This window comes from Loxodonta africana, chromosome 9, assembly GCF_030014295.1.
Source record: "Loxodonta africana isolate mLoxAfr1 chromosome 9, mLoxAfr1.hap2, whole genome shotgun sequence".
In the NCBI taxonomy this organism is placed as follows: Eukaryota; Metazoa; Chordata; class Mammalia; order Proboscidea; family Elephantidae; genus Loxodonta; species Loxodonta africana.
The window spans coordinates 79,693,945-79,711,862 of NC_087350.1; the positions used below are offsets into that span (position 1 = coordinate 79,693,945).

The window sequence follows — 17,918 nt, forward strand, 5'->3', positions numbered from 1 at the left end:
TACGTGACCACACTGGGGAACTGGTATCGGGGTCCCTGTGTGATGTTCCACTGAGCCTCAGTTTCTCCATCTGTAAACCGAGGGCCTTGAATAACATGGAGCCTTGTCAACTCCCACAACCTTAGGCATTAAAAGTTCCCACAGTTCGCTCTGCCAGGTAAACAGCGAACGCGGTTAAAACCAAGACTTCCTCAGAGGTGAAAAGGTAAGGCAAACATTCCGACCTCCCCTTAGCCTTGCTCTCCGACTGGTGCCCGGCCGGCCCCAGTGGCCTCGGTAGGCCGCATCCGTCATCTGCAATGCTAATATGCTCATTAGCATAAATATTTCTCCGAGGACCTGGCGCGCGGGGAATGAACCGGAGGCTCAGTCCCTTTAAAGGAAAAGTGGGTAGCCGCCCCGTCCCTAAGGGCACTCGGCACCACCTTTCCTCCGTGAAGGCCGTGCTGTAAACTGTGACAATGTCCCCTGTTAATCACCCTACCCCCAACAGTGGGGATCCCTGGAGTGCACTGCAGTACCCCCCGAGACAGCGGGCAGGCTTGGGCTCTGCGCACTGCTAGCTCACCTGGCAACCTCTCTTCCGAGGCAGCGGCGGGCCGAGAGCTAAGCCGTGCTGGCAGAGCTTTGAGACCCCAGCGCCCTCCGGCAAGACCGGGGGGCTGGCGCCGCCGCGGCCGTGGGAGGTGGCGCGTGCAGAGGAGGAGGGGCGCGTCCACCCGCCCGCGAGTTCCGCCCCCTCCAAGTACAGGGCGCATGGGGGGCGGGGCTGGGGCAGAAGTCTGGCGGCCGGGCGCCTGGGGGTGGGCGGGGCGGCCCCTGCGGGGCGGGCCTGGGGGCGGGGCGCGCACGGGCCGGGGTGGGCGGGGCCACAGCGCAGGGCCGGCTCTGGAGGCCCGAGTGTCACACACGCGGCGGCTTGGGAGGCGGCGGCAGCGGCAGCGGCAGCGGCAGGCGCCGCCGGGACGGGCGCGGGCGCGTGGGCTCGGTCGGGCGCCGGTTGCTTCCCTCCGTCGCTTGCTCGCTCGCCTGCTCTTCCGCCCGCCTGCTTGCCGGCTGCGGGGCCGGGCTTGCCCCTGCTCTCTCGAGAAAGAAGAAGGGGGCCGCGGAAGCCGACAAGTTCCCGCAGGAGCCCCGGATCCCGGCCGAGACAGAGCCTAGGGCTCCAACGGGACAGGAGCGCGCTCTGCGGCGAGGCCAACGGCCACAGCGTCCGCGGCGGGGGAGGCCAGGGCCTCCTGCTCTCCGCGGGGCAGCGGGCCGGGACTCCATGAGATCCAAAGCCTGAGCGGCGCGCGGCGGAGGTGGACAGCGGCGCTGCAGTTGCCGGAGCCTGGGAGCGGCCGGCAGGAGGCGGCGGTGAGAACTTGAACTTGGAGTCGGGAGCGGGCGCCCCGGACGCCCCCCGCCGGGGCCGGGGCGCCGAGGGGCCTGGGCGGCAGCGCTGCCCCCCGGATGGCCGCGGCGGCGGACCTGGTTCCCGCGCCGCGGCCCTAGGTGGCCTCTCGCCATGGCCAAGTGGCTGAACAAGTACTTCAGCTTGGGAAACAGCAAAACCAAGAGCCCCCCGCAGCCGCCGCGGCCAGACTACCGCGAGCAGCGGCGCCGGGGCGAGCGGCCCTCGCAGCCTCCCCAGGCCGTGCCGCAGGCCCCCGCGGCGGTCTCGGCGTCCTGCGGTCCGGGCACCGCCTCCTGCTTCTCGGCCTCGTCAGGCTCGCTGCCCGACGACAGCGGCAGCACGAGCGACCTCATCCGCGCCTACCGCGCGCAGAAGGAGCGCGACTTCGAGGACCCCTACAACGGGCCCGGCTCGTCGCTGCGCAAACTGCGCGCCATGTGCCGCCTGGACTACTGCGGCGGCGGCGGCGGGGAGCCGGGCGGGAGTCAGCGGGCTTTCTCGGCCTCGTCGGCGTCGGGCGCCGCCGGCTGCTGCTGTGCCTCCTCGGGCGCGGGCGCCGCCGCGTCCTCGTCGTCGTCCTCGGGGTCGCCGCACCTCTACCGCAGCAGCGAGCGACGGCCCACCACGCCGGCCGAGGTGCGCTACATCTCCCCCAAGCACCGCCTGATTAAGGTGGAGAGCGCCGCGGGCGGGGGCGCCGGGGACCCCGTGGGGGGCGCCTGCTCTGGTGGCCGCACCTGGAGCCCGACGGCCTGCGGAAGCAAGAAACTGCTCAACAAGTGCGCCGCCTCGGCCGCGGAGGAGAGCGGGGCCGGCAAGAAGGACAAGGTAAGGTGCTCCTCGGCCTCATCCTAAGGCTCCTGGGCCACTGTGTTCATGGAAAAGCTGAGGTACCGCCCTGCTTCCAAGCTCTTTCAACAACTTCAGGCTAGGATCCTGAGGTCACGGCTTCCACACAGCTTCCCTGTTCTGCCCCCGCCCATGCGCCTTCCCCCGGACTGTCAGCCTCCCTACCCCGTTCCCTTTCGCTGCTGCTCCCAGAGCGTCCCCTCTCTGAGCCTGGTGCTCGCTTTGGAAGTAGCCCGAGCGGGAGTGCCTCGCCCAGCCTTGCCGTAGGAAGAAGGATCTAGCCGGCTCTTCCGGCCCGGGAGGAGTAAAGTCTTGAAGAGTCAGAGCTGTCACGGACTTAAAAGAACATTTACTCTTGTCTCCCTTTCACACACTCTATAGGTGGGAAACTGAGTTCCAGAGCTGGGGAAGGGACTCGCCCCGAGATTGCTTGGCGTTCTTGGTGGCAGAGCCGGATGGGCTGTCTCTAAACGTGTATGTGTAAATCTCTCTAAATGCTCTGCCCTGCCCCACCCCCCACGCTAGGCTTCCAAAATCTGGGCGGCCTTTTGTACCGGAGCTGCACCAGGAACCCCCACGCGTGCTTTTCCGGTTGAAACTGTGCTGCCTGCAAGAGCGCCCCGTGTCGCACCGTCGGTTCCTGCCTCCCAGAGCCGGTCTGCTTTAAGGAGACCCAGCCCCCATCCTCACCCTCCTTCCTGACCCCACCCCCACCCCCACTCCATACTGTCCAGGGATGCAGGGGAGGGGTGCTTTGTGACAGTCCCCCTCCCTAACATATCTGGTCATTTTTACCCTTCTTTTAGGCAGCCAATTAATTACAGCCAGACTTGGCTCCCTCCCCTTCACACTCCCATGACACCTTCCCTTCCCCCATAAAATAATACTCTTTTCTACTTCTGGTGAAGGGCAGTGTTTTGATTAAACCAGGGCCCAGTGAGAGAGCCCGGTCCTGTGTGCAGTGCCCTGTGCTGGCTGTCAGGCTGCTGCCCTACTTGTTCTGCCCCTTGTCCCTCACCCTCTTCCTCCCAAAGGTAAACTTTTTCCCAGGCCTGGGCTGGGGGAGACTGATAAAGAGTCTGAGTTCCTTTCAAGCCTGGGTGTCCAGACAGGAGGGAGACGGGCTCCTACCTGCCAGCTGGTGGTTACAGAGCGATCTTTTTGTTTTATGGAAGGGAGTAAGGGGACGCCCCTCCTGTAATCTTTCCGCTGCCCACTCTCCTCTCTCCCAGATCCTTGTGATATTTCCTCCTGGGCAGACCATGAACAGCATAAATGATCCCACCTCTCCCTGGGGCCAGTTTAGGGATACATTCAGAAATGTGGACTGGGCTCCCCAAGCTCCCAGGATGTCACACCTAGATGACTGGGAGTTGGGAGCCAGGTGGCCACCTCAGAAGCTACCTGGAGGGAGGGGGGAGATTTCCCTGGGAGCTGCCTGGTTTATGGTTGATCTGTGAGGGAAACACAAAGAGGCTCCCTGCTGTCTTATGTGCAGCCCAAGCTTGGCTTGGTAGGTGGACTGGGAGAACCTGGGAGTTCTGGGGAACGGAGCAGGAGAAAAGCCCAGCAGCCACCCCACACCAAGAGGTTTGCAACCAACTGCCCTAAATTCCCTGTCCCCCCCACCAGCTTTGTTACCCCATGACCACCCCCCTAGGTGGACAAATCTCGTTCTCCCGCTGCATGCACATGGTTCTGCTTGATCACTAGAGCCTTTCATGGCTTTGAAACTTTAGCACACATTTTTTGCCATTTACAGTATTTCAAATACTGTTTTATAGCTAGAATGTCAAGTGTGTTTAGAACTTGGCTTCCTTCCTTCACCAGATATTTCTTGTGGGTCTTCTCTGTCCCCTGCCTCCCTTGCTGGAGTGAGCCCCTTGCAGAGTTGGTCTTCAGTGAATACTGTGGCAGGCCACAGTGTCAGTGATGAGTGCTGTGATGGGGCCTGTGATATTACAGGAGGGCTCAAGAGGGTTGAGGGGGTTGATCAAGGAGTGCTCCTTAGAGACAGAGCCATTATGGTGGGGCAAGTCATGACCACTGTTTGCCTGGAGAAGACAGCCCAGTGCTTTAGGGAACAGCAGGTAAAGTCCCCTGTGGCTAGAATTAGAGTGAGCAGGACCCTAGAGGGACAGCAGGGCTTAGGTCAGGGAGGGCCTTGTAAGCCAAGAGCAGTGGGCCAGTGAAGAGATTTATCTGCTACCATGATGCAATCAAGTATGGATTTTAGAAAAGATCTCTCTGGGCTGCATTTCAGCTACTGTGCTGTGACTTTGAGCCCTTTGATCTTTTGAGAAGTTGTCCCACCCTCAGAGACTGAGCAGTTTCGGCTACCAGATATGCTTTCTAACCAGGAGGAGAGGCGGCAGCCAGGGAGAGACAGTAGGATGTCCTAGTGCAATGGTTCTCAAACTTCAGTGCACCTGGAGGGCTGGGGAAAACACGGATGCTGGGCCCCATCCCCACAGTTTTTGATTCATTAGGTATTGGTAGGAGCTGAGAATTTTCCTTTCTAACAAGTTCCCAGGTGATGCATCTGCTGCTGGGTCCTGGGACCACAATTGGAAAGCCATTGTTCTAAAACAGCGGTGGCTTCTTAGCAATCTTGCTCCCTCTGGGTCTCTGGTCTGGGCTGCTTTGGGGTGCAGAGACTCCAGATGTCCTCATCTCTGTCATCAGTATGGGGGCTGCCTCCTGATCCCAGGCCAACACCTACACCCATTCCTGGTCAAAGGAGGCAGCCTGTTTTTCACGTTATATCCAGCCAGAGGAAACCCTGGTGGCGTCTACGGCTGCTAACCAAAGGGTCGGCAGTTCGAATCCGCCAGGCGCTCCTTGGAAATTCTGTGGGGCAGTTCTACCCTGTCCTATAGGGTTGCTATGAGTCAGAATTGACTCAACGGCACTGGGTTTGTTTTTGGTTTGGTCCAGCCAGACAGATTTTGGAAGGCCAGGCAAACTGTAGATCCAGCTCTAAACACTCCAGAGCCTTCCTGCCCCACCCCCAAAAAGCCATGAAATTTCATATCTAGCATATCACTTAGTTTCAGGCCCAGCTTTCTTTTATCACTTGTTAGGGAATAGGATGAGAACCCTTAGGTCTATTTCTGAAGCCCCCTGTGTGCCGGGTCCTGTGCTGGGTTCTTGCCATACCTTCAGGGTCTGTGCTTGTTTTTCGTTTTATGATTTATTTTTGTTGTTATTGAGAATATACACAGCAGAACATACACCAATTCAACACTTTGTCCTTGTTTTTGACATTGGGCCAAAGTTGAGTTACATGGCATTAGAGCAGGAGTGCTTCCAGTGTCAACCTCCACCATGGTGTTTCTTTGGGGGCCTTCCTCCTGCTACTCTTAGTACCTGTGCTTCCTTATGTCCACACTTAGGCATCTACCTGTTCTCCCAGGTAATTCCTGGGGCACACACATGGTCATATTGCCCCCACCACCGCCTGCCTCCAGTCTTGGGCATTTTCTCATTTGGAAGAGGGACTGTGTTTATTTTACCAATTTAATTCCTCCTCCAATACAACATTAACTTCAATTTAGTGAACTTTTATCCAGCACTTATTTTGTGCTCAGAGATCTCTCAATACAAAGCTAACTTAGAAGGGAAGGTCATCAAAGATGCAGAAGATGTCAGTAATCTCTGCTCCCAAGCCTCGCACTCTCTGGAATAGATCAACATATTGCATTTTAATTATTTGTTTCCCAGTTTGTCTTGTAGGACTTAGTGTTGGGGGCTTCAAGTAGGAGGTGGCTTTTGATTTGGATCTAGAGACAGAAGAATTTCAGTGCAGCGGAAGGGGTGATTGCAAGCCATGGGAGTGCTTATTGCGTATTAGTACTGTGTGCATGTATGTGTGTACTTGTGTGTGTGTGGGTATATGTATATGGGTATGTGTATACATGCATATGTATAAAATCTCAATGTAGGGGCGTGTTCCTGGAAACCAGAGCCTTCTTACGGTAGGTCTCACTTGGGTCTGGGGAATGGGAGATGACACGAGATAGGTTGGGGCCTGAGTTTGGACTCTACAAACTGAGTTTGGACTCCACAAACGGGAGTTCTTGAGGACTGTAGAGCCAAGGATTGGGTTGAAAGGAATTACTCAGAGCTGTGGTTGAGGAGCATTCTGGATTATAAACAGCTGCCAAAACCTGGGAGAAAGGGGATCAGAGCTGGGGGACAATTGGCAGTATAGTCCGGGTGAGAGATGGTGAGGGCTTGAACTCCTGGGAAGAGCAAACGAAACTGCAGTAGGTAGAAATGATATTCCTTCCGTTGGTGCTTTATAAAAAAAAAGTAATAACAGTGGAAGCCAGTTACTTGGTAGGTTTCCTTTGTGCAGCCAAACAGGTCTCATCAAGTTATGTTTTCTGCTGAAGTCTTGTTTCTTTAATCATAATTAAGTAAATGTCGTTTCCACCACAACTGAGAAAAGTCAAGATGCATCATGACATCAGTTTCCTGAGTTCTAAATACATGCTAATGTGTATCAACACTTTATTTTGCTGCCATCCACTGAGTTGAATTAAATAACATGTTTTTCATGGTTAAGGGAAAAATAATATATTTCGTTTTTAACATTCAGCAAACAGTTTCTGAGCTGCCTGCTAAAAAAAAAAAAGGCAGTGGGAATTCAGAGATATAAATGGTGGCCAACTTTCCGAGAAGGAAACTTCTCAGTTTACAGTTGAATACTAGCTTCCCAAGGTCTAGTAGGGAAGACAGAGACAGCTAAAGAGACAATAACTCAACCTGAGGAGTGCCAGCACAGAGTATGTACAGAGGGTGAAGAGGGCTTTAGCTCTGCCTGGGAAGTCCAGGAGGCTTTGGAGGGAAGGCAGGGAAGGTGCCCTTTGAGCTGACTCTGGAAGGATGAGTGGGAAGTCCCCAGGCAGGGAGGTGGTTCTCTGTGCAGAGGGATCATGCAGTATGTGCCAAAGCCTACAGGCTTGAGGGAGCATGATCTTCGGTTCAGCAGAGCAGGTGTGGTGGAGGTTGCAGAGGGAGGCTGGAGCTCCGGAAGGAAGGAAAGTGTCTCATGTGCCTTGCTGGGGGGTTGTGTCTTATCTTTTGGTTCTTTTCATATAAAATCATTGATGTAGGGCTTGGTTGAATCCAGACTCAAACAAGAGTTTCAGTCGTTTCTGCTTAATCGACAGCCACGTTCTCCAGTTCTTAAATAGTTAAGTGATGGGAAAGGTTCGAGCTAAACTTGGTAGGTATAGGTTGGCCTGGGACACTTTCGTTTTTGAAATCTGTCCCCTGAAAGTAAAACAAAAAAAGCAAACCCGCTGCCACTGAGTCAATTCCGACTCATAGCGACCCTATAGGACAGAGTAGAACTGCCCCATAGAGTTTCCAAGGAGCACCTGGTGGATTCAAACTGCTAACCTTTTGGTTCGCAGCTGTAGCACTCACCACTACACCACCAGGGTTTCCTCCCCCGAAAGTAGCGTGAGAAAAATAAACCAAAACCCAAACCAGTGGCCATTGAGTACAGTCTGACTTATAGTGACCCTATAGGACAGAGTAGAACTGCCCCGAAGGGTTTCCAAGGCTGTAGTCTTTATGGAAACAGACTGACACATCTTTCTCCCTTAGAGCGGCTGGTGGATTTAAACCACTGACCTTTTGGTTAGCAGCCCAGTGCTAACTATTGTACCACCAGGGCTCCTGTGAGAGAAATAAACCAAACCAAAACCCAGTGCCGTTGAAGTCGATTCTGACTTATAGCGACCCTATAGGACAGAGTAGAACTGCCCCATAGAGTTTCCAGGGAGCACCTGGTGGATTCGAACTGCTGACCCTTTGGTTAGCAGCCCTAGCACTTAACTATTACACCAGGGTTTCCCGTGAGAGAAACACTATGTATCAAATCCAGTTTTTCCCATGGATTCCCCAAAAGAGAAATATATTTTCCAGGCCTCATTCTAATCAGGTAATTCGTTATTTAATCCTCACAACCACCCTATGAGAGGTTTAGGCACTGTATCAGTTAGCTATTACTATATAACATATCACCCTGCACTGATCGGTTTTAAACCAGGCATCAGTGAACTTTTCGTGAAGGGCCAGATAGTCTTCCATCACTACTACCTAGCTCTGCCGTTGTACCTTGAAAGTAGCCATAGACAGATCATAAATGATTGGGCGTGGCTGTGTTCCAATAAAACTTTATTTACAAAAAGAGGCTGTCGGCCTTGCGGGCTATAGTGTGCCAATCCCTGCTTTAAACGATATACTTTTTTTATTGTCCAGGTCAGCTGAGTAATTTTTCTGCTCTCAGCTCAGCCTACTCCTGCTTCTGTGGTCAGTATGGGGCAGGTAGGCAGCTCTGCTGATCCTAGCTGGGCTTTCTTACATGTGTGGGGGTCTGCTGCTTTAGGATGGCCTTGACTGGGACTGTTTGGCTCTGTTCCATGTGGTCTCTCACTCTCCAGCAGGCTAGCCCAGGTCTGTTCATGTGATGGCAGCAGGGTTCCAAGAAAGAGCGGAAGCCGTAAGGTTTCTTGAGGTTGGAAACTGGCATACTGTCCCTTCAGCTGCATTCTGTTGACCAAAGGAAGTCACAAGGCCAGCCACAATTCAGGGACGGGGAGGAGCTGCGTAATCCCATGGCAGAGAGCAGGGATACACATAAGCCATCATTGGGGCCATTAATACTACAGTAACAGTATTGGCAGTGTTACTCCCATTTTATGGGTAAAGAATCCGAGACGAGGAGAGGTTAATGACCTGCCTAACATCACACAGCTACTAAGTGATGGAGCCAGGACCCTCATCTGTAGTCTGAGTTCAAAGCCTTTTTTACCAGTCGGCTCCACTATTTTTCACAATTTAAATGGAGAGAATAAAGCTCTGATATTTACTGAAATGCACAATATGTGTCTTCTCCTGCACTTGATGTTCCTATTCTCATATCCCCCTGCCCTAATCCCCCCTTTCAGCCTGAACTTTGCAGGCCCCAGAGTTGGCTGTTCTCCTCCGCCATCTGCCTCTGAGTTCCATAAATGAAATGTTAATGTAGCACTTGAGTTATTTTATAGAGAAATTCTGCACACGGAGTTGGTGCATCCCGAGGGACAGCTGCACAAAACGTGTCTTGTAACTGTCATGTCTTCTCATTCTAACGCCAAGCATTCCCTCCCTCCAAGGATTGGTGAGGCTGCGTGTGCTGTGTTATAAGAAAAGACCAATCAGTATCTTGGCCCTTATCTGCAAGGAATTTATGTTTCCTTAAAGAAGATCAGGTGACCACCCTCCCTAATCTGACAATCTCAGAACATGACTGATTACCCCCAGACTTAACCCCCAAGTCTTGACCCCGTTCTCTCCCCTCAAAGCATTTCTGACCATAAAATTGGCTTTAAAAGGCAAATCTGAAACAGGTGTGGCTTCCTCTGGTCATTGGGCAAAGCTGAACTTGCATGTGGTCAAACTCTTTGCTGGTTAATTCAGCTTGGAGCTGATTTTTATATCTTGTGCCCAGAGAGCCAAGTGGTCATGACCAGTGGGGAGGGGGTGGTTCAGGCTTAGCCCTACAAAATAAAGTGGGATTTGTGGCTTTGAAGCAGAGCTGGAGTTGGCTGGCTGATGGTAGCACACCCTGCTAGCTTTGTGAGTTTCGGCGGTGTTGATGTTGGGGTTGCTGTAGAGTGTAGACAGAGGCTGCAGTGTTCTCTGCCACTCTGGCTTTGTAACTTCTGTTTGGCCTGTGTTGACTGAGGAATCTATAGGGAAGTCACTGTCAGGAGCCCTGTGGATACAGAGATGAGCTGGGGGTGCGTAGTGCCTGCCTGTAGGAGCTTATCTTCTAGTGAGGACACGGGAACCAAGGCTGGAACACAGGCGTGATCTGTAAGGCAGAGTTTATCTACAAAGTGCAGGGGCTGAGCTGGTTCTGGGCATGGTCTTGATTCCTTGGAGCCAAAGGAGAAGCAGGATGAGGAGTAGGTTCATCTCACCAGAGTGAAACAGGGAAGGCTTCTTGGACGAGGAGGCACTTGAGTAAAGTAAATGGTCACTTGAATTAAAGCAGCTGTTCACAGTAATAATATTAGCGAAGAATTTTATTGGTACTTTCTAGCCAGGCACTGGTCTATGTGCTTGATAGGTGTTAACAGTTTTGCCCTTCACTGCTGTCCTTTGAGGTCCATGCTATTATTATTCCCATTTTACATGTGAGAAAACTGAGACACAGAGGTTAAGTAACTTTTCTAAGGTCACACAACCAGTAAGTGGCATTGATGAGATTTGAACCCAGATCCAGAGTATGTGTCCTTAGCCACTATGCCATTCCACCTCAAGCTGCACAGTCTCATGCTTGAATTTTCTCTTATTTGTGTCTAGAGTTCCTCTTTATAAAAATCTTTTCTTTGCATTATAGGAGAGAATGATTCCTACAATTATATAAGTATTCTGTAGCTTACAGAGCATTTTCACACCTGTAATTAATTTGATTCTCACAGCCACCCTGTGAGGCAGGTGCTTATAGTCCCCGTTTTAGAGATGGAGAAACGGAGGCTCAAGGAAAGGAATGGACCACGCCCACCTCCCAGCAGGTGCGGGCAGAGCCAGTAGCCAGGCTGCTGACCTCCCATTCTGAGTCCACTGCCCTTTGTGCTGGTGTAATGTGGAGCTGGCTTGGCTGAGGCTCGAGTCCACAGGAAGGGTGACAACCTGATTGATTTCCGTTTCTTTCTGTGTTTTGGTTCTGAAATGGTTTACTGAATCCATTCAGGAGCATCGACAGAGGACCTTGCTTTCACAATGGAATTTTCCTTCTCTTCCTGTTTGGTATTTTCCAGTAATATTTCTATTAATGTTTCACTTTCAGAGGCACTAACTTCCTGAGAGTTTGAGCTTTCTCAACTCCTGAGCCAGGAAGAACTGAATTTTCCTCTAAATCATTCAGTTCCTTTCCATTTTCTCCAAGGGGGTGTTCTCTGGATTTCCCATTATGCTGTGGAGGAAGGATCTTGGAGGTGGGCCCAAGGGATAGAGAGAGAATGAGTCAGGGCCCTGGGGAATAACTCAGGCCCAGTGCTTCCCAAGCAGTGCTTAAGAGTAACGGTCAGAAAGGGGCTTCCCAAGGTCCCTGAGGAGAGAAGTGACTTTATGGGGCTAGGGGAGCTGAGTGATGGATACAACTGGCCCACTGCTGGACCTTGTTCAGTAGACTGAGCCTTGGAGCCCACAACAAGTCCTTTCTCTTCATTCATTCATTGAACTAGCATTATTGAAGACTTACTAGATGCCGGTTAGTGTTCTATCTAGGTGCTGGGACACAGCAGTTAAAAAAATTTTTTTTAAATCAAAATCCCTCTAATGAGAGGAGTCAAGCAAATGTGGTTTGTCAAGGATATGGACCATAGTGAAAAGTGAAGCCAGGATAAAGGGGCTAGGTTGGGGCTGGGCTTGGGGTGGGGTGATATTTTATGGGTGTTCAGAGAGAGCTTTGCTGAAGGAAGTGAGAGTGTGAGCCACATGACTCTCCAAGAAAAGAGCATTCCAGGCAGAGGGAGTAGCCAGGGCAAAAGCCTGAGGCAGGGGTGTGCCTGGAGTGGTTCTAGAAATAGTATGCAGACCAGTGTGACTGAGCTGAGCAGGTGGAGGAACAGGGGATTCTGGCTGAGAGGTGGTGGCTGGGGAGATTATGTAGGGCCCTGTAGGCATTGGAAGCTCTTTGACTGTAACTCTGAGCTAGATGGGAAGCCAGTGGGAGTGTTCAGAGCAGGGGAATGACTGATCTGACTAAAGTTTGAAGGGGAGCACCTTGGCTGCTAGCCTCATAAAGAACAGACTGAAGGGGACAGGTGAGGAAGTGGGAAGATCAGCTGCAGGAAACTGCAGCCACCTGACCAGGGTGCTAGTCATGGGTGGTGAGAAGAGGTCAGATTGTGACATGTTGTGAAGGTGGAGTCAGCAGGGTTTCCTGACAAGATGGGAGGTGAGGTGTGAGAGGAGAGGAGGCAAGGAGGATGCCAAGATTTTGGCCTGAGCCACTGGGAGGACCAGTTGCCATTAGCTGAGCTTGGGAGACTCTAGAGGAGCAATCACAGTCCAGTGATGGAGTAGATTGAGCAACTGAGTCCTGGGGATACAGAGCAAGGTGTCCTATGACCTCAGGACCTCCCAGCCCTAGAGAAACCCAGGGAAGACAGGAATGAACTCTGTCTGGGTCTGGGGGAAGAAATGGGGAAACCACCAGGAACAGGAGGGCACATGGGAGGTGGGTCCAGAGGAAAGTGGGGATGGGACATTCCAGACGGAAGGGACCTTGATGACAGAGATTGGAAGGGGAGCTCTGCTGGGTGCACTCAGGTGTGACCAGAGTGCAGAGCATGCTGTGGTATATCTGCAGGCGGCATAGGAAGGTGGCAGGGGGTCCGGTGTGAAAGTTTCCACCTGCCACTAGTCTGAATGTGCTGTGAATTCTCCAGATTCAAAAGAGGCTGCCTGACATGTTGCATGCCCATGCTGGCCACCATCAGAGGTGGCATGGTTGTCAGGCCTTCTTGGAACACACTCCAGGGGGTAGTGTTAGAACCTACTGCTGTTTTGGTACGCAGGGCATTTCACTGACGAGCACTTTTGATTGTTGGAAGTTTTCCCTTACACAAGATTTGGATGTGGGCTACAGAGAGGAGGCAAAGAGGTAGGAAGAATGGAACTTCCCTGGTTTCTCCAGGCCATGTCTAAATTGTGAAAATGACCAGAAAGTTCTTCCTGGTGACGCATCCAACATTTTGTTGGACGTCCATCCCCAGAAAGTCAAATAGCCGTGTAATCCCACTCTGGTCCAGAGTGCATTCCAAAGCCAACATTTGATTCTTGGAATGGCACAGCCCCTACTGCCCTTGTGTGTGGGGCACTTGGAAGATGGCCACACGCTGAGGCAGCTTCCTTCCCCAGCAAGGGGCAAGCTTGGGTTTTGAGGTACTATTTCAGTGTTTATCTCTGTGGTAAATATTTTTCCCTTTTAATAAAATTAAGACATGTCTGGAGCCCTGGTGGCACAGTGGTTAAGAACTCAGCTGTTAACCAAAAGGTCCGCAGTTTGAATCTACCAGTCACTTATTGGAAACCCTGTGGGGCCGTTCTACTCTGTCCTGCAGGGTTGCTATGAGTCCGACTTGACGGCAATTGTCTTTTTTTTAAGACGTGTTTGGTATAGAAAATATAAATGAGCAAAACTAAAATTAGGAACCAACTCTAATTCTGTAATTCAAAGAGACTGTCATTAACATTTTCCTGTTTCCCATCTATCCTTTTTTCAAAGCATAAATATCCATTTTCCCGTCACAAAAATTGAGTAAGACTGTGTGTATCCATGTATTTTCTTTTCACTTAAAGACGTAGAAAGATGTCTTCATTATCTGAAACCTTCAGCAACAGTAATTTAATGACCGCATAGTCTTGTGTTTGTATATTTAGACTCTTCTAGTTTTCACTAATTTAACAGCTCTGTAATGAATACCTTTGTAACTAATTCTTTGTATAAGCATGTGATTTCCACCCCCCCACCCCCGCATTGACTGAGACGGAGAATTGTTGGATAAGAAGGCAAAATTTTTGATAACATTTTTCAAATTGAAGGTAAAAAAAAAAACCAAACTTTTTTATACTTTTTGTTATTGTTGTTGAGAGTATATACAGTGGAACATGCACCAATTCAGCCATTTCTACATGTGCAGTTCAGTGACACTGATGACATTCTTCGAGTTGTGCAACCATTCTCACCCTCCTTTTCTGAGTTGTTGCTTTCCAGTTAACGTAAACTCACAGCCCTCTAAGTTTCCTATCTAATCTTTTGAGTTGGTGTTGTCAATTTGATCCCATATAGATAGATCTTAAAAGAGCGCAATGCTCAAGGCAGACATCTTTACTAGTTAAGTTAAACTATTGTTTAGTTTTAAGAAGATTTAGGAGGCAGTGAGCTTTTTGGTTTAAGGTTTAAAGATTATCTCAGAGCAATAGTTTCAGGGATTGCAGCCTCCATGGCTCCAGAAGAAGTGAAAACGTTTGTTACACGATTTGGGGTTGTATTCTAGAAGACTTCACAAGTTTACAAGTCTTTCACAACACTGCTAGTGCCATTTAGTTTAGCTTGCAATATCTTGACTTACTGACGCATGTATTAATTGACTATTTTTGTTTCTTTTCCAAAATTGTTTCCTTATATCTTCTGTTTATCCTTTTCTACTGCAGGGCTTATCTTTTTATTGACTTGTAAGAGCTCTTTGGGGATTAGGGATGGCAGCCCCTTGTCTGCCATATGGGGTTGCAGAATGTTTGTTTAGAAGTTTGTACTTTGCCTTTCATTTCTGTGTGTGGTGATTGTTACAGCTTAAAATGAATTGTTTTCTTCTGTTAAATCAGTCTCAGTGTTCTTCGTGGTTTACCGAATGTGCTGCTTAGAAAAGCCTTGCTTAACATAATATTTACCTATAGTTTCTTATATTTTCATGATCTCATTTTTTTTACGTTGAAATTTTAATGTGTCTGGAGTTTGATTTCATGGTATGAGGTGAGATTTTAATTTTATTTTTCTGAATGACTTGTCTGTTTCTGGACATCCTCTTTGTTACTCTTGATCTGTCTGTATTTCTTCAAGTGTCGTTTTAGACTTAAATATTTTGACTCCGTCTCCCCAGCGGTGTTTAGGTCCCATCAGCTATTATGGGAATGGTGGGGAAGACTTACCTTCATAAAATGACACCTTTCCTCTGTAGGTATCCACATGCTATTACACATTCAACCTCTCGGCACCTGGGAGCAGGAACTAGGTCTTAGCACTTCATCTTTGGATGCCACACCTGATGCAATGGGTGGGATGTGGCCAGGAAACCTCAGTTTACCTTGGTGGAGTCTGCTTCCCCTCCAGGACCATGGGCCAGGATGCCCAGGTGTGTTTGGTGTCACGGGTTACCTGGTTCGCCCTCCCTGGATGACTTTATCCAAGCAGGTCTGTTTTCGCTTTCACACGGTGACTTTTGTTAAGAAAGGGATGTAGCACTACAGCCGTAGCAAATACTTTTCTGATCCCTACCATGTTCTAGCCCTGTGCCAGTCCCGTGGGACAGTCAGAGATGAGTAAGCCCCAGCCCTCAGAACTCAGAGCCCGGGAATGGATATTAGAAAGGCCCATACGTGTCTCTAATACAAGACAGAAAGTACGGTGCCAGGATAGAGAGGCAAGTAATGGCCCTCTTAGTAGAGAAGAGAGCACTTGGAGGGTGAGGTGGGTGCATAGGTGTCAGCAGGATAGACTGTGTTTGGGTAGGAGATGGAATTTTGACTTGAAGATGTAGCAGGTGGGAACTAGATTATTTTGGTCACAATTTTTTTTTTTTCATACTCCTCAAAGCCTGATTCAAATGATACTCATCCACAGAGCTCTTACCTTTTCTGCCTCCCCCTTCCCAAGGTATCCTTCAGTGGGTGAGCAACCCTTTCTGAGCCTCTGTTTCCTGGCCCTTTCAAGCCCTGTTGCCCATTTCTCTTTCCCTGGCCAGTGTCAGGATAATCCATCTTGCAGTGTCTGTGGTGATGTTTGTGATATTAATGACTACGTGTCGAAGGAACAGATTAAGTTCAGGAGTGTTCACTGGGAGTGAATCAAGAAAAAAGATGCAGATTTCTGGACACTGATGAATGTCTTTTATGGTTCTGATAAGCCAAAGCTGTCTGCCTAATTCACTACAACCTGTGTGCCATGCCACATAATTGCACATTAGAGTTACCTGGAGAACTTTTGGAAATTTCAGTTCCCTGGTTTCCACCTCAAATGAATGAAACTGTGATTTCTGGGAATGAAGCCTGGGTGTCAGGGATTTTGAAGCCCCCCAGATGACTCTAATATGCATCCGAAGTTGAAAACTACTGTTCTAGGCCTTGGGGTTCCAGGAAACCCTGGGAACCACCCAATCCACCCCTACTCCATCCATACTTGAAAACATCCAATGGTAAGAGGTTTGTCACCTTCCCAGTGAGCCACCTTTGCACAGCTGGCGTTGAAAGTTTTCTGATGTTCACTCCAATTTAGGACATGTTTGTTGAGTACCTGGTGTTTGTGGACACTCTGTTGGCTGAACGCGTTCTCTGTAGATTCTCCTGTTGTCTCAGTTTGACCCTTTGAGGCCAAGGAGAACCCTTCTTCCACATGACAACCCTCTGATGTGTGATCATATCTTCAAAGGCAGAGGGAGGCTGCAGGCTGTAACATTTCCTCACAGAGTCAGGTTCCCAGCCAGGACACCAGTTCCTGTGGGCAAGGGTCGCTCAATAGTAGCACAAGTGTGGAGGTTGTTGATAGAACCCAAGACTAGGAGCTTCCTGTGGGCAGGAAGTGACAGACTTGGGGCAGGTTCCCAGTGGATGGGGTGAGGTTATCACTGAGGAGTTAACTGTGCAGGGAGGTGACCAGATGGGGAACAGAGTCAGATTCACAGGTAGATTTGGGCATCTCAGAGCACTGAGAGGAGGGAAGCAATCGGGGTAGATTCCATGAGTGCAGCTGGTATCCCTCCTTCTGGGACCTCAATCCTGCGCAGGTAGCAGGTGGAGCAGAGGTTGCCTGGCTGAGAATGGCATGGTGTCTGGGGCCAGGGATTCTCTGGCCTGGCTGTTGACCCCTTGCAGGGGCCGAATGCCCAGAGGCTTTGGGTCAAACTTGGCAGGACCCTGATGGTGCTCCACCATGGTGGTGCGAAACAGGCACTGGCTTTGTGGTCAGACATCCTGAGCTCACATCCTAGCCCCGGTGCATGGAAGCTCAGTATGTAACTTAGGGCCAGTGATTCACTTCTTTGAGCCTGGAATGCCCCCTGTGTCCTGTGGGTACAGCAATAACAGATGACATTGCCTGACATCCTTCTTGGTGCTACGCACCATTCTTAACACTTTCCACACTTGATCCTCACAACAGGTCTTTGAGGTGGTTCCGTTATAATCCCCACTTCACTGATGAGGACAATGTTTTGGAAATGAGGTTCAAGGAAGTAAATAGGGATTAAGTAAAATCACCTGTTTAAGTGGCTGAGCATCATATCTGGCACGTGGGAAAAGCATTATGAATGTTTTTATATGTTGACCACCTTCTTTCCTGGGCCTCAGCCAAGCCTAGAACTCCAGGCTTTCTGTAGACACAGCCAAGCCAGTGGGGCTGCCTCTCCTGGCCTGGTGATGTCATCCTCAAAAAGTGACCCTGTTCATGTCTTGACAGGTCGATTTGTGACTAACCTATGATTCTCTGCAGCCAGAGAGCAGAAGTAAAAACACTACGTGGGATCACCATGTTGTTCTAAGTGCTTTATGTATATTAACTCACTGGTCCCCACAGCACTCCCTAGGAGGTAGGTTTATTAAGAGTTCCATTTTACAGATGGGGAAACTGAGGCAAACAGGTTAAGTACCTTGTCATAGGTGACATAGCTAACAATGGACAGAGCTAGATCTAAGAGTTGAACCAAGCAGTCAGCCTGGCTCCTATGACTGCCCTTAGCCACCACACAGCTGTAGAGAAGGGTGACAGAGGCTGGCTCTCAAGCACCAGGTGGTCCCAGAATTCTGAGGCCAGAGCCATTAAAAAAAAAAACTGCTCTATTACTGATAAAGTATATGATTTGGGCCAGGCACTCTCCATACATGT

The 17,918-nt window shown here is 50.3% G+C and overlaps 1 protein-coding gene across 2 annotated transcripts in view; it reads left to right on the forward strand.

Annotated features, from left to right (window-relative positions):
* Positions 1 to 1,294: 1,294 nt before the first annotated feature.
* SHB (SH2 domain containing adaptor protein B) overlaps positions 1,295 to 17,918 on the forward strand; it is a 145,963-nt gene continuing 129,339 nt past the window's right edge. Inside the window, exon 1 of one of the 2 annotated variants that reach the window (XR_010323060.1) lies at positions 1,295 to 2,227. Coding sequence is in view for 1 of the 2 variants with exons in the window: in XM_023545352.2 (XP_023401120.2) it covers positions 1,511 to 2,227 (717 nt within the window). In the remaining variant the exon portion in view is untranslated. The remainder of the gene's footprint in view (positions 2,228 to 17,918) is intronic. The other variant, XM_023545352.2, reaches the window with a different exon arrangement.